A 25,161-nucleotide genomic window follows, 5' to 3' on the forward strand; every position below is an offset into this window, starting at 1 on the left:
TCTCTCCATGCTACTGATGGTTCAGACTCTTTGGTTTAAACCCTGCAGTCGGATGTATCATGAAGACTCTTCATCAGTCTCAGTTTTAACATCATATTGATATAAATATAAAGGCAACTGTTGCATTTAGGATTAGCTGAACTTCAACTGGCGCATTGCGTATGTCACAGCGAAACGTTAGGGGCAAAATTTAAAACTTCCTCCAGCAAGCAATCGTTTCTCAATCTGAAGGTCCAGACTCTTTGTACAAAGCAAAGCGTAGAGCAATGGACTGATAATTACCAGGATAGTGAAGCAGGAGATCTGTAGGCATCTGCAGTGGTGCAGCGCAGCACCAGTGTGTTGTCATGAAGAATCTATCTACTTTCCTGCCTTCCACCTGTGGTCTCGATGTCTGGGTAGTGACCGAAAAAACAAGATCGTGAAACTGGTTTCGCCTTCAGGGCGTCTGGTTGAGGAGCTCGGTCAATCAGGAGGGGATCAGAGTAGTAGTCCTCTCCGAATCCAGACAACTACTACATCTGGTTAGGATGCCTCCTCGGTGAGGAACAACCCGCCGGGATGAGACCCAGAGGAAGATCCAGGACACGATGGAGGGACTGGGAACGCCTTGGGATTCCCCTGGAGAAGATGGTCCATGTAGCTGGAGAGAGGGCAGTCTGGGCCTCTCTGGTTAGCCTGACGGATGGTAGAGAACCCAAAAGTTCTACTCTAGTAAGAGTAGAACTACTTCAACATGTTTTAACCAAGTAAAAGTAACAAGCTATTTGGTAAAACGTCTAATCAAGTACTGAGTAACTTATCAAATTATCAATTATTGTATATTTAAAAATTACATCATTACATTCTTGGATCAAAATATAAAATTATGTAAACATTTTGGTATTTTATGGACCAAAATGAAAATAATTTACATAGATAAACAAAATAATAAAATCAGGCAAAATAAATTTTTTCCAAATCAGTTTCTTTCAATAAAAAAAATTAAATAAACTGCAGGTGTGTGTCTGGATTTCTAGTTAAAACATGTTTGTTTTTCATTCAGTGGGTAGAAAATCCAGAAATTTTACTCAAATAAGAGCAGAAATACTTCATAATAAAAGTAAAAATACTCCTAAAAGTACATTGTCTTTCTCCAAAAAAAAGTTACTCAGGTAAATGTAATTGAGGAAATGTAACTAGTTACTACCCAACTGATTAGCTTACTGCTGATCAGAGATTAAGTGGAAGATGATGGATGGATGGATGGATGGATGGACGGACGGACGGACGGACGGACGGACGGACGGACGGACGGACCAAGCTAAGCTGATCTTGCTGAGCTTGATAGAATGTTGCTCAAGATGTTTTGTGAAATTCCACATCTTTGTACTTTTCCTCCCACGTGCCAAACGGCAACTAAAGTAATGTCTGGGGAGAAACTGTGGACATCTTGACCCCGAAGCACTGAGGTCATTCCTCCATGTGAACCTTTCGCTCTGCAGCAGCAGAATCAGCATGCGTTACGTGTCGACATGAATTCAGTTTCTTAAGCGGCTTTCTTCATATTTTCTTTGATTTGTTGCAAGAACTAAAAAAGAAAGCATATCTGTTAAAATGGTCAGTTGGGGGATTGGAGCTCTCTGCGGATAAGACACAAGTCAGCAAAAAGATACAAAGTGCACACAAGAAGCTAAAGGCAAATGTCAATACAATACAAGACTTAGCAAGAAGTTTTATTTGGTTTCTGGTTCCAGCAGAAATAGTTTGAGTCCAACCTGCTGAGTCATTCACATCCCTATCAAAGAACTGTGGAGATTAGCAGAGAGAGACAAAGCTAACTGAAAGGAACGGTCTTCCTTCTGCAGTCCTGCAGAGTCAGACTGCGCTGAAGCAATTACTGTAATGCTGCAGGGACATGTATCACTGCACATCTCTCATATTGGTAGTAGAAAATAACAGATGTAGTCATCATGCTGCACACTCATCCACTCCACCCACACATATGCATCTCAGTTACTCCATTATCAACAAACTGAAGAAACGCTCCGAAGCTAACACCACTTGTTGGAACATTAAAAGACATTTTAACACTTTTATTAATAGTTTTATTGATAAACAAAGTCAGTCGTTGTCTGTTGGGTAACTCCTGTCTTTCCTACCTCACCTCGTTTCTGCGGCGCTGCATCCTGCGGTTTCTCATTTATGGAGCCACATTCCCAGAAACTGTACAAATATGCAGGCAGGTGAGCTGAAAAAACAATTGTCATCATTAAATTTAATGTTGAGTATCTTTCCAGGCGGGAAGCAGTTTGAATGTGAGCAGAAGATGCAGCGGTCCATGCTTAAATTAATGTAGGAGAGGATGTCATTTATAGTCGTACTGTGAGCAAGCCAACCACACACACACACACACACACACACACACACACACACACACACACACACACACACACACACGGTGTCAGCCATCCGACCACTATCTCTGTTGGTGTTCACGTTTCCCCTGGAGTGTTTGTTTCCGGAACTCAATTATTCCGTACGAGCAAATTAGCCACCATTAGCAAGCCACCAACGTGCCTCACTGGGGGAGGAGAGTAAGGCCTTTATCTCATCTTGTGGCCTGTTTTCCTGCACACCAAAACACTGATTAGCTTATATTTCACACTAATGCAAAAGCAATTGCCTTAGATCTCCACACTCTTATTACTATCCAGAGTTATCTGCGCACATTACGCGGGTTACATCATTCTGTTTTTCTCACCTTAAGCTGGGCTTGGTCTCCTTGTGTGATCGTTTGTCGCTACGTTTCAGGAGTGGGGGACTGTGAAAGATGCCGTGTACTGTAGGCACGCTCTCAGAAAGTAAATACAGTTATTTTCAAACAAGGTCCCCAGGAATGAAGCACACAAATGAAGCTGTTTATTTTATCTTTCTGCCACCTTGAGACGTGTTATTACATGTGCAAACAGCATGTGGCTGCTAAAGTTTTCTCCAGACATGTAACGGTGGATCTACATGCTGCTAGATTCTCCTGAAGGCGATTGTTTTCCAGCCATGGCTTCTACTGTTCAAGTCAAGCTAATGTGTCTGTGGAAGTAGCTCTCCTCATTGGGCTCCATAGACGGAGGTAATACATCGCTAGCTTGGAAACCGACTCAAACCTTCCTCCTCCTGATGTGTTTGTTGATTTGATCAAATCACGACTTTGCCTGAATTCACACCACGTAATTTATACATTTAATCATAAAACCACCTACACCAGAAAAGATTTAAATGCTTACAACTGTCCGGATGCTTAGCAGTGTTTTTTGTGTATGGCTTCACGATGGAGGGACGTTCTCTCCATTGCTACTGATTATACCTTGACCATAACGCAATATTTGCGTGTTGACCCTTTGAACGTGACGTCTGCAGAACTCCGCCCACTCTGCCATGATGGACGACAAAACAAGCAGTGCCTCCTTGAAAGTTAGTCTAAAAACAGACATCTGTAATCTAATATCGCTTTTGTTTAATTGATTTCACTTTTAAAATGGTCTCAGATTGCTGCGCGGTCGGCTGTACAAAGCAGACAAGGATGCAAACCAAGCTTGCCAATTTATTGTTTAACTTTTAATGAGGAAAGATACGGCAGCGATTGATTTCAGCAGCCAATCATAATGACTGCCAGGCCTCGGTGTAATCGCGGATTTGCGGCAAAGACTGTTTACAAGGTAAGAAAACTGATGTTCATATACTTTATAAGTAAGCATGATTAAAAACATATCAAATATTGCATTATGGAGAAGGGACGCCTCTCTAACCATTGGTAACCATGGAGACAGTGCGGCACCATCACGTAACCTAGCATGTATGGAAAAAACTGGTTAGCATCTCGTCTATTGCACGTTTGTAAGGCTTCATTGGCGTAAAGAGAAACGCTGATTATGAAACGGTGATATAAACCATGTGGTGTGAATTCAGGCAAAGTCGGTAATTTGATCAACACGTCAATTTTCATGTAATCTAATGGTAAAATAACGCAAGTACACACTTTCAAAGATTAATGCACTTTAAATTCTTATGAACATTTAACTCTGGAGCTGGAAGACATTTTAAACATCCAGAATAAAACAACAAATAAAATGGATTATTTAGTTTCTGCAAACAAAACTGTCCTTCAGAAATAAGACTAGTTGAGACCAAAACACCAGACTGAAGACTTTTATCATTCAGTTTCTGGTAGAAAGAGAAAAACTATAAATCATCCAAATGGAAATCCTTGAGGTTGTTGAAGTTTATCATGCGATTAACTAAGTTATTGCTAATTGCGACAGGCCTGGTCGTAACTTACTGTAATTTGGTTGGTTTTGGAAGTTGTTAAAATCCAATTCAATCCAGCTTTAGTTATAATGTTTTTTAAAACTATGCAGAACCAGAGAGAGGTAAAAAGGCATCAAAGAAGGCCAAGATGTAAAACAATAACTAAGACACACATAACAGGGTTAACAACCTGCCTTGTCCTTTGTGTTTCTTGCATTTGGTTTTTTATCTTGTCTGATCTCTGAATAAATTGTGTCTTTGCAAAGTTGCTGTGCCAGTCCCTATTATAACCCGGCTCTTGCTGTTACAACAGACTTTAATGGCAAAATATCCCTCTGGAGAAAAATTCAGCCTCATTATTTAGAAACAGGAAGCCATTAAGGCTTTGTGGAGGAGAACAGAATAAAAGCAACATGTTCATTTGGCTTACTTTTGACTCTAATGTGAAACTGGCACATCTCACTTTGTTTTGGCTTCGTGAAAGGAGTTTTCATCACTTTGTTGTTTTTATTTTCATTGTATTTGCAATTTTAATGAAGATGTGGTAGAAAACGCACGGCACTATGTTTACAGGGTCATGAAATAGAACGTGCTAAGATAACACATATACTATATATTGTGAAAACTATTTAATTTGTGTAATTGCACCGATAACATCTGTGTTTTTAGTCATCTTAATTAAACAGCACCAGACAGCATTTATGCAACATTTGAAAGATAGTTTAATCTTTTTCACAACACCTCTTTGCATTTTTGTCTGTAGAGTCGACATCAGAGCGAGACAGAACCAGAAATTTACTCAACCAGGAGAAACCTTATGTCAACATATGTTTACTCTAAGAAAAGTAAAACGTAGTCGTCCAGAAATGACTCAAGATTAAAAAAGTATTTTGTAAAACGGCAACTCAAAACATCAACCATCCAATATTTAAAAATTACATCATCACGCAGACCAAAATATAAAGTTATGTAGAATTTTGGTTATTTTAACAACCAAAATGACAATAATTCCTGTAGATAACATAATTACAATATAACACGATCAAGCAAAAGAAATGGGTTTTTTAAAAATTTCGTTCAATATAAAACTTCAGAAACTTTAACGTGCGTCTGGGTTTGGTGAGTTTTGGTTAAAACATGTTTTTTTCTTCATTCAATGGGTAGAAAATCCAGACGTTTTACTCAAGTTAAAAATATTCTTACAAATACAGTTTTTCTCCAAAATGTTACGTGATTAAATGGGACTGAATAAATGTAACCAGTTACTGCCCAACTATGGTGGACACAACGTGACAGGAAGTCAGAGCTTGTATTTTGACATTATTGCATATATATCTTGTATATATTTATTTTTATATATTTTTTTAGTTATTCTTTAATGGTTTTCCTGAATAACTCAAAACCACTTTTTCTCACTCTGTCAACTGCGTTACACATTGACTGACTCGTTGCCATAGAAATTGATGATCTGTCAAAGTTGGTGTGTGGGACGTCTTTTTTATGTTTTAACTAAACTGAAACACCGAATTACACAGCACATCTACATGTTAAGGTTGTCATAGTCAAGCTAGCATGACCTACTTCCTTCTCCCTCGATAATTTTCTCTTAGTTAAAACTTTTCCTGATCGTGTTATCTAGTTGTCATAAATCACTGCATACTTTTTCTTTTAAATATCATGCATATTTTTAAGATTTAGGGTGTTATGTTGATAACATAGCAGCTGAAACCAACACTAGTCATCATTAGCCATCGGCTTTTTGCCCTCCAGCAGGCAGACAGGGATGTGACATCACACTGCACGGAAACCTCTGGATAAAAAGCCTGCAGTTCTTCACTGTTTAAATATTAACAAACAGTTTAAATAAAAGCCTTTAGTCCAGTTGTTGCCTCTGACTAAATGATCTGAGGTTTCTGGATGCGTTAAAAGGTCAACAATGTCAGAACCAGACCAAGCCGGGCTTTAAAGGCGAGAACCAAGATCTTTAATAGAAACATGAATATGGAGCCAATATAAAAGCACCAGAACAGAAGTCATGTTCTCTCTGTGTGTTTTGTTTAAAAGCCTCACAGCAGCGTTTTGGACTGACTAAAGTCTGTTACTCTCCGTCTGTGAGCTCGTTAAAAGACTCTTCCAGAAACCCAGAAAAGAGGAGACAAATGCGTGACTAATCGTCTCCATCTCAGTGCCGTAGTTTGGAGACATTCCTCAACTAAAAGAAGAAGTTATTAATCTTTTTTTATTTTTTATCTCCAGGGACAAATCAGAGTCAAAAACCACAGCAAAGTTTCTGATGTTTGTTGATCTGTAGAGACGAACAAACCTGCTGGAAATCAGAACAGCGGCTGTCAGGAGCCGTTATCAATTTTTGATTCATCCCATCAAACCAGCCAAACTCTTTAACAACCTGTTCTCCTCCTGGCCTGTGGGGGCGCTGCACCAAGAACCACCGAAGGAAACAACATGAAAACCTCTGAAATAGACACTGAGCGCAAAACATAAACAAAAATGAAGTGGCGTCAGATTTTAGCGTTTGGAGGATTTCTCTTTAGTTTTTGGTTAAAGCCCACGAGTCTTTTCTCCCGCCAGAGCTAGCCTAGCGTGTTTGTTGTGATTGTATTTACCCAGAATGCCCTGCGCTGTAGTCCCCTTCCTGCTTTGGTTCAGTTGGTATTCACACATACATTCGAACTGAACCAGAGTTCACTTCAACTGAACTGAGACCAAGGTTTGGAGGCGGACTGGAGTTTGATTGGCATTCACATGTCCCAAAACGAACCGGATTTTCTAGACAAACGGACTGGAGTTGGATTAGAGCGGATTAAACATGTCTGGTGTGATTTTAATGGTAAACTGGAAACATCCTGACAGTGGAACTGAACTCCAAAGCTGTACCTGGAACCAAAGTTTTAATTGTGCTCTATTATTCTCCAATGAAAAAGTTCTTATGAATTTCCAAACGGGTTTGACAGGAAGTGGTTTATCACCCTGACAGACGGTTCAGGTCTCCAGAGACACACTGTGAGGAAGACGTGTCACGTTTGAAGGTTTCCTTGGTGTTTCTGAGAAACGACCTGTTTTTGGAGGCCATCTTGCTCCTCAGCTTCTCAAACTCTCTTTTTTATTTTATTTTCTGAATTAGGATGGAAGTGCTGACTCGTATCTCTGAGCCACTGACCTGCGCTGCATTTATGAGGCGTTCAGCTTCAAAATGTACTGTTTAACAGTCGCCTGCTTTACAGCCTAATGAGCTGCGTCTCTGGAATATCAAATCAATACTGAAAGGCATCATCGGGCGAAGTGAAGTAATTGGATGTTTGAAGGCCTCCTGCATTGTAACTGTACAACTTGACAGTATTTATATTAATTTTGATGGATTGAGCTTTAATTAAAAGGGGAATATGCGTCAGGCAGTCACATTAGCTCACTGAAAAGAACAAATCCTTCATTTTAAACCCAGTTCAGTCTGAATAAAGACGTCGGCCGGTAAAATGGTGGTGTTTGTAGCGTCCTGGTGTGTTTTCAGAGGTCAAGTAAGGTTCATATCAGACACAAACATCTGTGGATGCACCATCTATCATTTCTGTTCAATTTTAAAGTTTATTCAGCAATGGGAGCCGACTATCGTCACAAAATCATAACAAGACAAGGGAAGCTGATAAAAACAAAGCATAACAAACAGCAACGGCCTTGGGTTGAGAATTAAGCTTTTGTAGAGAAATATACTTGGATGTAATGTGGTGAGATCGTGATGCATTTCACTGACTCAAACGTCCTTCATAATTTCATAATTATATTTTTCAGTCGTTTACGTCCAACACGTCGGATGCAGAATTATGACACGTTTCTCACGTTTGTTACATAAAAGTTGGGTTAAGATGGCCGTTCAGACGCTTTGAAAGCTATAAAATAATTTAGTTTCTCACAACGAAGTGGCTCAAAGTGGGTTTCTTTTAGAGTGAAAAGATCAGCATTTGATGGTTCATTCTGCAGTGAAAAAGTCAGATTTAGCTGCTGTGTGACTGAAGTCTTTGCCACTTTGCTGTTGTCGTTGAGTAAAACACTTAGTCAGAGTTCAAACCCAGACCCTTCCTGCTACCAACCGCTCCGCTGTTTAGCCTCAAACTTTACATTTGCTGGGTTTTTCGCAGGATTTGTAAAAAGACATAAGCCTTTTTACAAATATTTACCAACGCAAAGATGAACTGTGCCAGATTTTGCTTGATATAAACAGATTGGACTCGGTAGAAGCAGCAGAGGAAGACGCATCAGCAGCTTTTAGAGATCAAGACAGAACCTCTGATTGGCATCATCCTGCAGTTTGTGCTGCATGTGTAACGCCGCGTGTTTAACTTCCTCCCCTTCTCTCTTTAACCAGCCAGTACCGTAACGTGTAACACACTGCAGCCCTTCGGCAGCCATGCAAAGTTTGATTCATTACATTTCTGCATGTCTTCAGACAAGATGAAGCTATCAAAGCTGAAAATCCTCCTTATTCCTCCTCCACGCTCAGTCTGAACCAATCAGTCCTGGGAGACGCGTCTGTCAGCGTCGGCGGTCAGCAGGAGCTCTCCTTTGATCAAGTGTCATGCTGGATGATACTCGCTGCTTTATGAAAATGGAAAGAAAATTCAATTATCCTCAGCTTTGTTGTTGCATATTAATTATGGTACAAAGTGGAAGCAGCGGCGGCGGCGGATGGTGTGACGATGGATTTAAATAGATTACAGGGCGACTGGGTGAGTGTGTTTGTATGCCTGTTAAGTGTCGCTTTTACACATATTTGTTTAGCGAAATTGGGAATGTAGTGTCGAAGCTTAATGGAGATAAATGAGCGCCGAGACCAGCGAGGCTTTTAGTGACCGGCTTCTGTAGGAGGCAGAGGAGGCACTGCGGTCATCCTGAGACGGATTCCCCTCCAGACGAGCGGTTCTGGCCCAACATGAGCGGTTCTGGCCCAACGTGAGTGGTTCTGGGGATTTAATCAGTTAAAACACTAAAGCTGAAACCAGATGTTTACATGCACCAGATAAAAAAACAAACATCCAACACAACCAGTGAGAGAAACTGATCAAATTCTGATGAACTTTCGTTTAACAAACGTTCTCGTTTGACTCAGAAAATGAAAAAAAAAGTTATTTTAATGCATTAATTGTGATTAGTTACATAGATTGTCACTGTTATTCACTCTTTTTTTAAATTATAAACTCCTAAGCTGGAACCTTTGTTTTGTGTTTCTGCTACGCCAATTAATCTGTCGCGCCATCTACATCCACTATCACCAAAGGACGATGAAACTTCATCTCATATTTTTATTAAATAATTACACAAATTTTACTGTAATTAATCACTTTTTTTTTTCTCTTTAAATACAAAACTCCCAAGCCGGAACCTTTGTTTTGTGTTTTCGGTACGCCTGTAAATCTGATGCACAAGCTACATCCGCTAACAGGGAAGGACAACGAAGCCGCTTCTCGTGCCTCACTGGGGGTTAATTTCTGCTTCTAAAAGTGATGTGATTGGACGCTGGAAAAGACTATTGTGTTCAAGTTGTGCTAAAAGGAGTTAGCCTATCAGCGAAGCTTTGCTAGGCTAATGTAGCACTTAATGCTAACGGTTAGCCGGTTCTATGAATGATCAGGTTAATGAAACACTGTAAAGCTGAAAACGTGCCAATCTGATGTTTGATTAACAGATTAAAAACAATAAATTTGTTTGTTGAGTTCATATTTTAATTCAATAATTTAGCAGCAAAAATAGTTTTTTAATTGAAAATGTTGCTTATTTTTTATTTTGACTAGTTTTTAATAAAATGTAATTAATTACAGATCCTGCTACTAAATCAATTCAAAATTTTTAGGAGACTCAAGTCTCCTAAGAAAAATTATTCCTGCTATAAAAATCTATTTGTTCTTGTAAATCCATGTCATAATTCATGACGCCTCACACAGGAAGTGCGGTTGACTTTTATTCATGCTCATACGGACCATGTGAACTCCATCATGTTTATCAGCGTGATTTTCTGAGAACTCACTGGTTTGCCAGGAAGCTCAAACCCTTTTAATACTGACACATGCATTGCTAATGATGTCTGCAACACAGGGTATTAATAATTTATTGTAGTTTCTGTTGAGTGGTAAAGGGTTATTCTAATGAGAATATCTGGAACTTCAGGATTGGAGGAATCATGTCTGCTCTCTGAATGTTTGAACGCTTCTCGTCCGTCGTCCTCCAGAATCTGGAAGATGATTTTAACAGGAGAAAAATGAATCCATGCACGAAAACTAAAAAATCAAACAGTTCGTCAATGATTGGATATTCACAGCTCCTGTATTTACTTCATGTTGACGCAACCAGTTGCTCTTTTTTAATCACAGAGAGGCTCTTCCTGGCTAATTCGCTAACAGTGGAGCTAATTGTCTGTTTTTGCTTACTTCGAAACACATAGCTTCCTCTGAATTAATTTTCCAGATACATTTTAAAGCTCTAATTAATTTATCTGGTTTGTAAACTTTTATTTGAGTAAAGTTTGACATCCATGTTTAAGTTTTGGTTATTGTCTGTTAGGAATCCTCCAAGTAGTTTGACGTTTCTCTCTATTTATAAAACAAATTTAAGTTTGTAATTTAGCATTAGCTTCTGTTAAACACCATGTTGGTGTGGCGCTTTAGCAGTAGCGAAACTATTGTTTGTGATTAGCGTTTATGTATCAGCTTCTTCCAAATGCCTTGTTACCAAGCTAATTTTTACCTGTTGCTAACTTTGAAAACAATTTGCGCACTTAGCTTCCTGCTACATACATTTTTCCAGATAAATTCTAAAGTGCCGTCTTGTTTTGCTGTTTTCTGACCTCTCATAAGGACGCCGTGGGTTTGATGTGGGAGAAAAACAGTGGGAGAAAAAAATGTAATGCTTAATTTATTGCATGACACAGCAGTACAATTTATCGGTTTCTCTCCCTAAATTAGTTCAGTAGAAGTGGTGATAAAGTTCTGTGCAGAACCTTCCTGAAGTGAGTTTAAATTCATGAATCAGGCTGAAACGGTCTGATGGGTTCCCATCCATCCACAATGATGTGCTGTGTGTCCCTGAGTATTTACTATTCAACCCGAAGCCTTTTATTAGCGGCGCACAAATCAATATTTGCCTCTGTTCCCTCCCTCTCCTGCAGATTTCCAGACAAGTTTAGACTTAGGTGATATCACAGATGAAACAAAGTCACTTGAAAGTAATTCAGACTTAGCCGCAGGCGGCCAAACTCCCTGACAGCTCAGCTTTGTAAAGCAGAGGAGCTGTTTTTTCTCTCTGCACTGACCTTTGTCGGGTTTTTGCAGCGTTGGAGTAAGCAGTCATCTGCAGAGTTCTGAACTTTCATTAGCTGGATGCTTTTACATCCCGAGGCCAAAGAGTCACCGCGGTTCATCTTAACAAGACAAGACTAATGTCGGCTGTAATTAGCAACCAGAAACGGTTGCAGCAATCAGAGAATCTCCCGGTTTGTTTGAGCCCGCAGTTTGATTGATTGAAGTTTTAACTTTCAAACAACCGTGGTGCAAATCAAAACGTCAACCACATTGACGAATGTCTTGCTTCCCGGTGTTGGCAGACAGGCTACACACACACGCTGGAATGTGCAACCCGAGCGGCTTCATCTCGAAGACAAACATCCTGAACGCGGCGTCGCCTCAGGCCTCGGGCCGCGGCGGCGGGGCGGCGGGGCCGGCTCTGGCTCCTCAGTCTCCTGAAAGTCTCAGTCGGGTGCCAGGAGTGAACGGCGTGTCTGTCATCGGCCGTTATCCTCCGTGTTTCAGGTGATTGTGGAGACGTTGCTAATCGTGTTTTAGTTTCATCCAAACAAGCTCCAGGTTCGCCGTGACGACGGCGGCGGTGGCGGCGGCTTGCTTCTCGTCTCCAAGCTGCTCCGTTTGATTTATTATCTCGATCGTTCCAAGGCATCAACATGTGACGCTCGGCTTTCAATGGGAGGTTAACTCCACAATTAACCTTGGCGCCTGTGGAATTAACAGGAATGCTTGCATAATTCTCTTCCCATGGAAGCAGCTCAGCTGGAACTACAGCAGTGGAAAAATGGCTCCTGTTGAATTATTGGAGGGACAGTTGTAGATCAGTGTGGATTATTTTGGTATTTTGTATCTTTTGATACATAAAATTGATCATTGTTCTGAATTTAATTTAGCAATGATTCAAGCAGATATTTCACTATGCAAGATGGAAGTTTTTTGCAAGAAATGTTTTAAATTAAGTTGATGTTTTTGTTCTAACAAATATCTGAAAAACAGTTTATTTTGGAGAAAGTTTAAGATTACGCTCTGAGGTGGATTAGGTGCTAAAGTGATCCATGATCAGCAATAAACTTTGAGAAATATTTATTTCACATTTTTAAACAATGTAGTAAAAATATTGAAGGCTGTTTTGTTGTTATGCATTTAAATGCAATAAGTTACCACATTGACGTTGCCATGTTTGCGCTGCAATGCATCATGGGTAGCTGAAGTATGCTAGGTGCTACAGCGCTAGCTCCATCCTGCTGTAGCAGTTATTTAGTCACATTTAGCCCTTCCAGTTTAAACTGCAGTGCATTGAAATAGAAAATGGTGCATAAATGATGAGGATACATGAGGATGAGGAATACCAAATGGGTGAAGAGGAGAGACTTGTCTTGAAAAGCTGCTGAATGATTTGGTACAAACATTTAGAGATGCTAGCTCCAGCTTAAAAAGGTCAGTGAAACCTGGATAAACACAGAGAGACGTAAAAATGACCAAATATTTACAACAAAACGCCTCATAAAAGCTTTTTATTGCTCTACTTTCCTCAATGAACAAACTTGGTGATAAATTGTAATATTTAACAGCAGTGAGTTTATCCTATAAAGGTGTTGAAAAGTAAGGTGGTCAAACTGGTTTGTTTTCTCTGATTAAATTTCCTGCTGCATCACATGCGGTTTGGACCAAGATTTCTAATTAAATTTGAAATCCAATTATGGGAATGGTAATGAAATTTCCAAATGGGGAAACTCATAATCTGCTCATTGAGGTGTTTAATTACGACGAGGTCTGCTCCTCTCCGATACGTTACACCTCAGGATTCGCTGGACTCAGTTTGATCGTCAGAGTTCGTCAGAATGATGGCGGCACTTTGCTAAACGTATTTATTTTTCTGATTTTTATCACATGATATCAATATGAACTAAACTTAACATCCGAGTTCCTGTTCAGGACATAATTCAACATAGTGGGTGAGAAATTTTTACTCCAATAAAATCAGAGAAAGATAACATACAAGTTTGTAAATAAACTGTTGAAGTATTTATATTTTCATTTTAAGCCCAGTTATGAAAACTGAACTGGGTTATCAATTATTCTACTAATTTATTAATACTGACCTAATTGTTTGGTGTAAGTGGATCAGAACAGTTGCTGCTCTAATTAGGATCGACAGCCTTGAGAAAATGAGTTCATACGTATGAAAAACTGAGTAAATAATAATAATAGTTTCATTATTACTGGATGGATAAAACCAATTAAAGCCCAGCGCTACATATTAGGATGTAACAAAAATAATAAATTAATCAAACTTTGTTGTTAGATCTGTTTGCACACAGTGAGTCAGAAACAAAAAGAAAACAGACAAAAACCAACTGGTGTCCAAACTGTGGTTCGGGGAACATTTTTGGTCCTCAAAGTTATTTTCAGGGTCCAACTACTGAAATTCATGAACATAAACCAACCAAAATCACAGCTTTTCTATTTGAACTCAATCTTTGTTTTGTAAATAATTACAATGTGGAATCTGTTGTGTTTTTGTTCAGTTGAGTTTAGTTTAACAGAATCTTCGATTTGTTGTTATAATAAACTTTATTTGAGAAAAATGTATAAAAACAACACAGTACAATACTGTAGACTGCTTAGTTTTAATAATTTGAATTAAAATATTGTCTCACGGATGGCGCCATGTCATTTACGCTGCAATGAATCCTGGGTAGATTACGTACGCTGTAAGGCTAGCTCTTTCCCATCAGAAACTGTAACTTTTCAGCAATGTGTAACCTTCTGGCCTTTTAATTAGAACCAGAACATGTTGAAATAAAAAGAAACACAGAAAAGACAAGGAAATGGATGAAATGGAGAGAGTTGGCCAAAAAGCTGCTGCTTGAGCCAGGAAATGCTAACCAGGAAGTAGAGCGAATGCTTCAAGTAGCTCCGGTTTCTAACTCACCTGCTTACGGGTGGCACCACTATCAAAACATTTATTCAAATATATTACAATAATTTGTTGCAAAGACATGTTACCTCTAACTAATGATGTTAGCTCCTACAGATTGTGTTAGCAGGAGCTAATGTTGTTAGCTCCTGCTAATGGCGTTAGCTTCATTAGCAGTAGATCACAAGCCGATCAAGTTAGTTAGTTTGAACAGATTTCTGGTGTTTAACGTCATGAAAACGTTGACATTAAAAGTTTTCCTCAATTCAGATGTTTTATCAAGTAAAATCGAGTTTTAAGTACCACAAACAACTTTTAGGTTGCAAAGTTGAACTAGTTGGAGATTCCTATTTAAAAAAACTTTGGGAACTGGAACGTTTCTTAATTTTGGGAAATATTTGTTCCTCACTCCCTCCCGACCCCATTAGGGTGAAGGGTGTGCAGAAAATGGGTGGATGGATTTATTCCTCAGAACGGCCACATGGTCCAAAAGTTAGAAACGGAGGTAAATAAGTAGAAGTAATGATGATTAAGATGAATTTGTAAAACCAACCAGCCGAGGGTTACAGTTGTAGATTCATGCTGTTATGAAACCAACTTTGGCCGGTCTTCCATGGCTCTGACCGTAAATCCAGGTCGTTGTAGCTCGACTCAACGGTTCTGGACAGTTTCTTAACCTTTCGCCAACACATGGTTGTTCTCAAACACGTCGTCACAGCTGCAAACACTCATCTTGGTGTTTCTCCAAGTGTCAGATATTTAACTTTTGGCCCCACATCCTTGGAATTCATCCAGCTCTTGTTGAAGTAAAACTGAAATTAGCCGTAAACTGAAGGCGTGTGGCTGTGATTAAATTCATATTCGGTATATTCTCTTGTCGTTTATCTTTCAGTTCCTGCTTGAGGCTGGGGAGATTTCTATCTAACTCTGTTCCTTATCGCTGAGACTCTCTGAGCTCTCTGCTTGTCCAGCAAGCTGACCTCCGCGATTCCCATGCGGTTTTGTTTTCATGCCGCTTTGAGTCTCCTGCGGTTATTTCTGTCTCCCTCCAGTTTTGTTGTTGTCCTGATCGGCCGCCCCCCCTTAACTTGCCTTGTTTGCGTCTCTGTCGCTCGGTTCATGATAAAAGCCATCCTTCAGGGTCTCTACAACTTGCGACCCGGCTCTCTTCAAACATCTCTAACGCTTGGTCACTGGAAAACAGAAAACATCCCAGATGAGGTAACACTGAGAGCTGCTGAAGAGTTACGGATAATAAGAAAGATGTGTGGGAAAAGATAAGAGTAAAATTAAAAGTTAAGCTTCTAAAGATTAAAAAATAACAATCAATGAGATAAATATTAGAAATGAAAAACAGTTTTTAAAAAGTTGAATTGGGATTTAAGGCTCTTTTTCAACCTAAAACTTCGGTAGAGTCGTTTTGATTGGGAGCAAAATCGCAGCATTTGTTCCTCTCCAGCTGCTGTGGTTCTTTCTCTCTGCTCTCAGTCAAACCAACCAAACCTTTTGAAAAACCGGTTCCCCTCCTCGCCTGTGGGGGCGCTGCACCAAGATCAACTGAAGGAAACTGAAAGTCCAACTTCCTTCGTCACAACTTCCTCTTAAACAAATGGAGTCGCATCAGATTTTAACGGTTCCAGGACCACGAGTCATTTCGCCCGCTAACGCTAACATGTTTGTTTTGGTTGTATTTACCCAGAATGCTTTGCACTGTAATCCACTTTTTGTATTTGGAGTGGTCTCCAGTCCGCTTGGTGTTCTCATACCACACCAGAGTTTGATTAGCATTCACATAACTGAACCGGACTTTGTAGAGAAACGGATTTGGGTTTTCTTTGTTCAGTAGAACATCGTTGCTTGTTTTGCTGCATCAGTCTGTTGTTGCACGATTTTCCATCATCAGGAAAACAGTTTGGACAAATCCAGGACTTTCTCATGACATTTATTTACACCAGCAACTCCAACCTGTCCATCCGTACCAATATTCTGTCTTTTTTGTCTTGTTGAAACTGGTTGACAGTTCAACAAACTGCAGTGACATCCTGTTGCTTTTCACAAAACATGAGAGTTTCTGCTGAGCAGGAGTAATGTCCACCCAACGAGGAATCACAGTGTTCCTGGAAAATAATGACTGTTGGCTAAAAGATGAAGGAAATGATGACATAAAGTCAAAGAAAATGAAAATAACTCAGTCAACCATGGTTCTACTAATCATCGTCTTCACTAGAGAGCAATCAGTGGTTGTTGCTCAGATTTCCTCCATGATGTAAATTCTTGGTAACATTACTATTTTTTCTTTATTGTTTTGTTTCTTGGAAGTCTTTACAGAACATGAATCACAGTTGGTCCAGTCCCAGAACCCTTCTGTTTATCACAATGCATGCCAGCCGATAACTAAGCCGGCACCCACTCCTTATTTTTTCATGATTTGATGAAATGTAAATACTGCTGTATTCTCTTTAAAAATATCTTGGAAAGGACGGTGACCATGAGCGGCGCTGAGCAATGAGAGGAAGACAAGATTAAGAGAGAAGAAACGGTGCAGCTGTCATCATGTGCAGGAAAATATCAGTTTTTATCAACATTAGTTAAATCATTTTTAACTCTTTTGTTGTCCTTCGTTTTGTCGGCCTGTTAGAGATGAAACATTCACCTCAGTTTTGCTGAAAATAAAACGGTTATATAACTGATCTTCTACATAAACAGCCAAGCCAAAATCCTTCTTTATTACTGACATTTCAACCGTTTCCCCTTCGCCCAGATTATGGGTCTTGGATAGCAATTTCTTTCACAGCTCCAATAAGTAATTTCATCTGGGCTGTTAAATTCCCCCAACAACGCCCTTAAAAAGTATACACTCCTCTTCATCTATCCCACATATTGTCAGGTTTCAGCCACATATTTCACTTTAATTTATTATGACTTTATGTGACTTTGTGTTCAACCCCCTGAGTCAGAGCTTTGTGACCGCAGCTCCACATCAAACTGGTTGGAGGAACGATAACTAACAACCTTTAGACCTTTTTCTCACTTTTAACCTGCTTTCACACCGGCCCTGTTTAGTCCGGTTTAATCCAACTCCAGCCCGTCTGTCCTGAAAATCCGGTTCGTTTAGGGCGGTGTGAACTGAAATCTGATGTGAACCAAAAAAGTGAACTCTGATCCGCCTAAAAACTTTGGTCTCAGTTCGGTTCAAGTAAACTCTGGTTTGGTTTGAATGCATATGTGAACGCCAGTTGGACTGGAGACAGTTCCAGAACTAGGAAGTGGACTACAACGCAGGGAATTCTGGGTAAATGCAATCAAACCAAATGCAGTAGGTTAATGCTAGCAGGAGAAAATCAAAAGAGAAATCTTCTTAAATCACTCAAACCATTTTGGTTTCCATTTGGTGAAGAAGGAAGTTGCGCTCAGTGTCTTCAGAAGTTTTTGTATTGTTTCCTTCAGTGGTTCTTGGTGCAGCGCCCCTACAGGTGAGGAGGGGAACAGGCGGCTCAAAGGGTTTTGTTGGTTTGACTCAGAGCAAAGAGAAAAAGAACCACAAATGTTTTAATTTTGCTCCCCAATCAAATAGCATCTACCAGACTGTCAGGTGGGAAAACATCTCAAATCCAGACCATAATATTCCTTATTTAATCAGAGAAAGCATACACTTCTTAATGCTCCTGAATTAAAATGTTTTCCCTTGTACTGTAGCCAGACCTGGATCTCATATCCTCCTGTTTAGCTGTTTTTTTGCTAATGAAACCCAAATATGTGTTTAAGATCCCACTCACTGCTTGTTGCTGTTTTGTTCTGAACAGAAATTCAACAATCAGAGACCATAATTCATATCCTGTTCATGCCTCTAGACGAAAAACAATCAACTGTTCTGGGGTTTGTCAGTTTAATAAAATAAACATATTACCTAACAGAAAAGTTGACTTGTATCTCTCCTGCTTTGCCTTGTAAACATTTCTTTGTTGAAACGTCTTTCACGGCCGTTTCAGCAGCAGACGTTTTGGGTTATGACTCCAGCAGCTTCACACGCCAAGAAACTGAAGAGTTTTTCCATTAATGCTTTTTTATGCACATTTGAATGTCACAATAGAAAAGTTTTATAAAAATTACTAAATAACTTCCTCATTTTTGCTAAAATGTTGACTACAGTTGGTAGAGGTTGTTCTGGCTTTTCCAGAAAAATGGAGATGGAAACACATTTTCAACCTGAACTTCCTGTTTTTAGTAGCCGTGTCTTTTTTTTTACATCTTTTTAAAAGTTTGCTCAAAATTTGCCAGACAACAGAAACAGCTTGAGAGTTTTTCCCATTTGTCTTTGCAAAACAGCACAAATTCGGTGTGACTGGAGTTTGAGGACGTAAGCATCAGATTTAAACTCTTTTTTTAGGTCAGTTTGGACCGACGGCCATCTTTTGTTGGGATTATTTTTAACGATTATGAATATTCTTGTCGCAATAAATCAGTTAATCACCTGATAAATTAAAACAAGCTCCATGATTTCCATTTGCTTTCTACCAAAACCTGGATGCTAAAAGTTTTCAGTCCGGTGTTTTGGTCTCAACTAGCTCCGTTTTTGAAGGATAATTTTGCAGACAGAGACAAAAACATTCATCTTATTTGTTGTTTCTGTTGTTTTTTGGGTTTTTAAAAAGGATTTTCAGTTGTGGTGTTAAATGTTCATTAGAATTTAAAGTTTATTGAATGCCATTACCATTATCACTGGAAAAACACAAAATCTTACCAGGTATTTTGATCTATAGTGTCTAGAGAAAATATCTTCGTAAACTTGAAATACAACTAACCTTTCTGCTCGATATACAGATTTGTTTTAGGTAAAAGTTACCTAAAATGAAAAGGTTCTTGTTCTATTGGAAGATAAATTAACTCATAACATGGAAAAATGTCTTCTTATTAATTACATAATCTGCCAATGAAACTAGAACCTTTTCATCAATATTAAAGAATTATTTACTTAAAACAAGCCTGTATATCTTGCAGAGAAGTTAGCTGTAAGTTGGTTTGTCTTTTTTCAAGTGTGCTATGTTATTTGAACTAGAAACTAGACTAAAAATACTTGGTAAGGTTTTTGTATTTTTCCAGTGAAATGGCCTCAAAACAGGAATATTATTATTTATTGGGACAATTTAGTCCAGTAACATAATTTTTAGTTGTTGCTACAGGCCTAGTTATGGACCACTTTGTGCTTTGAAGCGTCTAGTATTTCCAGGAGATAATCTGTTTTTATTAACATGAGGGGAAGACGTTGGTTGAGATCTGGCGAGGAAGGAGAAGCGGGGAGCCGGCGGTTTGAAGCCGGTGGGCGGAGACCCTGTGATGAGCCTCGGATCAAACATCAAGCTTGGGTCGGGAACAGAATCATTTGTTCCTTTGTTTCCGTTTTTGTTTCCTGGCTCGGCTGGAGCCGGCTGCTTTGATCATTGCCTCAGAGGCTGTAATGCTGCAAAGCGCCGCATATGTCAGATTACTGAGGAAGGGCTGCAGGGGCGTTCCCAGCTTCACACCCCGCAGAGGCAGCCGCCGCAAAAAGATCTGGGACTCCGCTCAAATCTCCAGCCACTGATCTGGATCCTTATTATTAGGTTTCACTTTGGTTTCAAGGCATAATGGAGACCAAAAGAGACAAAACGGTGGTAGAGTCTTAAGTTTTTACACTTTTGTCTAAGTTTTTGTGGAATAAAAAGTCTAAATTAAACGTATTATCCTTCCGAACATTCAGAAAAATTACCAATACATCTCTTACTAGCATTAAATACAAAAAAGAAAAAAATCTCAAAACCAAGAGGTTTAAGATACCTTTTTAAAAGTTAGAATAGAATAGAATTCAACTTTATTGTCATTGCACTGTCACAAGTACAAGCAACGAGATGTAGTTTGCATCTATCCAGAAGTGCTCTACGAGATATAAATATTTATTCACAGATGTACAAGACTATGTATGTATGGACTATAAGGGGTTATAGTTATTTGAATGTTAACTCTGGAAAGCAGCAGGTTGGCAGTAGGTTGGTAGGAGGTTGGCAGTAGGTTGTTAGCAGGTTGGTAGGAGGTTGGCAGTAGGTTGGTAGTAGGTTGGTAGGAGGTTGGCAGTAGGTTGGTAGGAGGTTGGCAGTAGGTTGGTAGGAGGTTAGCAGTAGGTTGGTAGTAGGGTGGTAGGAGGTTGGCAGTAGGTTGGTAGGAGGTTGGTAGGAGGTTGGCAGTAGGTTGGTAGGAGGTTGGCAGCAGGTTGGCAGTAGGGTGGTAGTAGGTTGGCAGTAGGGTGGTAGGAGGTTGGCAGTAGGGTGGTAGGAGGTTGGCAGTAGGGTGGTAGGAGGTTGGTAGTAGGGTGGTAGGAGGTTGGCAGTAGGGTGGTAGGAGGTTGGCAGTAGGGTGGTAGGAGGTTGGCAGCAGGTTGGTAGTAGGGTGGTAGGAGGTTGGCAGTAGGTTGGCAGTAGGTTGGTAGGAGGTTGGTAGTAGGGTGGTAGGAGGTTGGTAGTAGGGTGGTAGTAGGGTGGTAGTAGGGTGGCAGTAGGGTGGTAGGAGGTTGGCAGCAGGTTGGCAGTAGGTTGGTAGCAGGTTGGCAGTAGGTTGGTAGGAGGTTGGCAGCAGGTTGGCAGTAGGTTGGTAGCAGGTTGGCAGTAGGTTGGTAGGAGGATGGCAGCAGGTTGGCAGTAGGTTGGTAGGAGGTTGGCAGTAGGTTGGTAGGAGGTTGGCAGTAGGTTGGTAGCAGGTTGGCAGTAGGTTGGTAGTAGGTTGGCAGTAGGTTGGCAGTAGGGTGGTAGCAGGTTGGTAGGAGGTTGGTAGGAGGTTGGCAGTAGGGTGGTAGCAGGTTGGTAGGAGGTTGGCAGTAGGTTGGTAGTAGGGTGGTAGGAGGTTGGCAGTAGGTTGGCAGCAGGTTGGCAGTAGGGTGGTAGGAGGTTGGCAGCAGGTTGGTAGGAGGTTGGCAGTAGGTTGGTAGGAGGTTGGCAGCAGGTTGGTAGGAGGTTGGCAGTAGGTTGGTAGGAGGTTGGCAGTAGGTTGGTAGCAGGTTGGTAGGAGGTTGGCAGCAGGTTGGCAGTAGGTTGGTAGCAGGTTGGTAGGAGGTTGGCAGTAGGTTGGTAGGAGGTTGGCAGTAGGTTGGTAGGAGGTTTGCAGCAGGTTGGCAGTAGGTTGGCAGTAGGGTGGTAGCAGGTTGGTAGGAGGTTGGTAGGAGGTTGGCAGTAGGGTGGTAGCAGGTTGGTAGGAGGTTGGCAGTAGGTTGGCAGCAGGTTGGCAGTAGGTTGGTAGCAGGTTGGTAGCAGGTTGGTAGGAGGTTGGCAGAGGGTTGGCAGTAGGTTGGTAGGAGGTTGGCAGTAGGTTGGCAGGAGGTTGGCAGTAGGTTGGTAGGAGGTTGGCAGTAGGTTGGTAGGAGGTTGGTAGGAGGTTGGCAGTAGGTTGGTAGGAGGTTGGCAGTAGGTTGGTAGGAGGTTGGCAGTAGGTTGGTAGGAGGTTGGCAGCAGGTTTGCAGCAGGTTGGCAGTAGGTTGGTAGCAGGTTGGCAGTAGGTTGGTAGGAGGTTGGCAGTAGGTTGGTAGGAGGTTGGTAGGAGGTTGGCAGTAGGTTGGTAGCAGGTTGGCAGTAGGTTGGTAGCAGGTTGGCAGTAGGTTGGTAGCAGGTTGGCAGTAGGTTGGTAGGTGGTTGGCAGTAGGTTGGTAGCAGGTTGGTAGGAGGTTGGCAGTAGGTTGGCAGCAGGTTGGCAGTAGGGTGGTAGGAGGTTGGCAGCAGGTTGGCAGTAGGTTGGTAGCAGGTTGGCAGTAGGTTGGTAGGAGGATGGCAGCAGGTTGGCAGTAGGTTGGTAGGAGGTTGGCAGTAGGTTGGTAGGAGGTTGGCAGTAGGTTGGTAGCAGGTTGGCAGTAGGTTGGTAGGAGGTTGGCAGTAGGTTGGCAGTAGGTTGGTAGCAGGTTGGCAGTAGGTTGGTAGGAGGTTGGCAGTAGGTTGGCAGCAGGTTGGTAGCAGGTTGGCAGTAGGTTGGTAGGAGGTTGGCAGTAGGTTGGCAGCAGGTTGGCAGTAGGTTGGCAGTAGGGTGGTAGGAGGTTGGCAGTAGGTTGGTAGCAGGTTGGCAGTAGGTTGGTAGGAGGATGGCAGCAGGTTGGCAGTAGGTTGGTAGGAGGTTGGCAGTAGGTTGGTAGGAGGTTGGCAGTAGGTTGGTAGCAGGTTGGCAGTAGGTTGGTAGGAGGTTGGCAGTAGGTTGGCAGTAGGTTGGCAGTAGGTTGGTAGCAGGTTGGCAGTAGGTTGGTAGGAGGTTGGCAGTAGGTTGGCAGCAGGTTGGTAGCAGGTTGGCAGTAGGTTGGTAGGAGGTTGGCAGTAGGTTGGTAGCAGGTTGGCAGTAGGTTGGTAGGAGGTTGGCAGTAGGGTGGCAGTAGGGTGGTAGCAGGTTTCTTATGACACCACTGAGCTGCTGCTGCTCTCAACCTGATCAAAATGCTGATTTTTTAGTTTGGCACTGCAGGTAGACAGAGAAGATGGTTACATGTGCCCTGCAGCTCTGCTCTGCTACAAGGATATCTAAAGATGCTATCATAAATGCATGATTGACTTTATTGAATCAAGACTGCAGCTGGTTTCAGAGCAGACAGGCCACATCAAGGGAATAATAACCTGGATTTGTTTGACCTTGAGCCATTTTGAAGTGTGTTTGTGTCTGGTGAGACCCGGAGAGGCCGAGACGTCTCACTGATACCAAACCAAAGTTTCTGCCAGTGTATCATCAGCCTGGCGGGCCACCAGGTTTTATCTGCTCCACCAGGCTAAGCATTCTTTATTTATTTTAAATTATTTTTTTATATACACCAGTAATAGTGATATTAAAAACGGGTTGAGCTTGCTTTATTAGCAAGCTAATGTTAATGTGAGAAGGTGAATGCAGGTGTGAAGTTCATCAGAACTGGGGTTACAATTTGAGTTTTGGAAACCCAACAGCTTCAGTAGCAGTCTCTCTGCAAACTAGAAAAACTGAGGTAAGAGAAAAGACAGGCCTGTAGGGAGGAGCCTTTATAATAACTTTTATAAAAATACATAAAAACAGCACTAGGTTTATCAGAATCAACCTTTATTGTTGTACAGAAGCACAACAAAATTAGTTTCTGACATATTTGTTAAAGTTTCACTGCTACGCTATAGCTAGTTCAGACTAATGAAGCTTGTTGTGAATGTTAATGCTAGTTAGCATAGCCACTTATGGTGGCGGATAAATGGTTTTCCATTTATTAGTGTGAGTTGTTTCTGCCATTAGCACATTAAGCAGCACTTACATGAGGATGATTCGCAGCGCTAAGCCCCGCCTCCTTTTTCTGGTTGGTTGTTTTTGTGCATTTCTTCAGAGAGCAACAGTAGCTCAGAGAGGAGGTGGAGGAGATCAACCTTTTCACAGATTTTCTGTCTCATTCTGTCACAACATGTTTTAACAATTATGGAAAATCATTTTCTTTATAAAAGTTAGATTAATTCTCATGCTACGTATTTTGTGTCTCTTAAAATGACTTCATTTCCACCTTCACCGCCTGGTTCTTGTTTTTAGGTGCATTACCTCCTAAAATGTCTTCTCCAGTCGATCAGGCTTGTACTTTAGATGAACATTAGAGCTAAAAACGAGCCCAGCATCATTTGACCATGACCGCACTCTGGGATATTGCTTTGATGAGCCCGACGTTTGGAGCTCCACTGAATATTCTCCACACGAACCTTTTTGGAAAAGTCTTTGTTACACAGTTTGGACCCAATTTCCCTTTTTACTAAAAAAAAAAAAAATCAAAAAAATCGTTATCAGTGCTCATTTGAGGCAAACTGTTGAAGGAACAAACTGTCCCGAACCATTACCACGCAGGACTCCATCAAACTTCCAAATTAGAGCAAATTACAGAAAGTGACTATTTAGCTTTAAGGAGAGTTTCACCGCCCATTAAGCCGACCTGTGGACAGATTGTGTGCCATCAGAACTCTGAGTCATTTGTGAAAGCTACATTTAATTCGACTTCATAATTACTCTCACTTCCTGTCCCCAGTGGCCAGCCAAATTAAAGAGGGGGCCAAATTAACTCTGCCTAACCAATTAGCCGAGTGGGCCGCTCAAGCAAATGACATGACATGTCTGTGGTTGCTGCGCCGCTGCCGGAAACCCCAAGGTCTGCAGCGTCCCTCCCTCGCAGATGAGATGATTTAAAAAGCATTTCAGAGGCCGGGCCAACTGGAGTTTTAATTACTTTAAGGGGTCTGGAGGATGATGTAGCTTCTCCGCCCTCCGGGGCCACAATTGAATTTAGTTCAATTGACCTGTAGCAGAAGATTTAAACAAGCCGACGATAAAAAAACCAGCTACCTGCAGAGAAACGAGCCTCACATATACTGAGCAGAAACAATCCGGCGTTGGCTTAAGCACAAACTGGATGGCCTTATTTCTTTTTTTATGTTCCCCTCCCGCCCCCCGGCAGCCTGAGGCCAGAGGAAAATGGTTCCTGGATTGCTTCCTACTGGTGTGAAATTCATTGTAAATGGTTTAAAATTGTAATGGTCTCATGCCGGGGAGTCGGTGAAGCTGCGGGTCACATTTTATTCACAAAGAGAGAGAAAGCTGAATATCTGCAGAGAAAAATCATTGTCCTAATTTCAGCTGTCAGGGTTAACAATTTTATTCTAACACAGA

At 41.1% G+C, this 25,161-nt stretch overlaps 1 protein-coding gene across 1 annotated transcript in view; it reads right to left on the reverse strand.

The window, feature by feature from the left end:
* Nucleotides 1-525: 525 nt before the first annotated feature.
* The window catches only part of LOC111609288 (proline-rich extensin-like protein EPR1), a 28,837-nt gene continuing 4,201 nt past the window's right edge, over nt 526-25,161 (reverse strand). The window contains exons 2-3 of the mRNA XM_023336653.1: nt 20,506-22,923; nt 526-678 (exon numbers count right to left, since the gene is read on the reverse strand). Of these exons, the coding sequence (XP_023192421.1) occupies nt 526-678; nt 20,506-22,923 (2,571 nt within the window). The remainder of the gene's footprint in view (nt 679-20,505; nt 22,924-25,161) is intronic.

This window comes from Xiphophorus maculatus, chromosome 7, assembly GCF_002775205.1.
Source record: "Xiphophorus maculatus strain JP 163 A chromosome 7, X_maculatus-5.0-male, whole genome shotgun sequence".
In the NCBI taxonomy this organism is placed as follows: domain Eukaryota; kingdom Metazoa; phylum Chordata; class Actinopteri; order Cyprinodontiformes; family Poeciliidae; genus Xiphophorus; species Xiphophorus maculatus.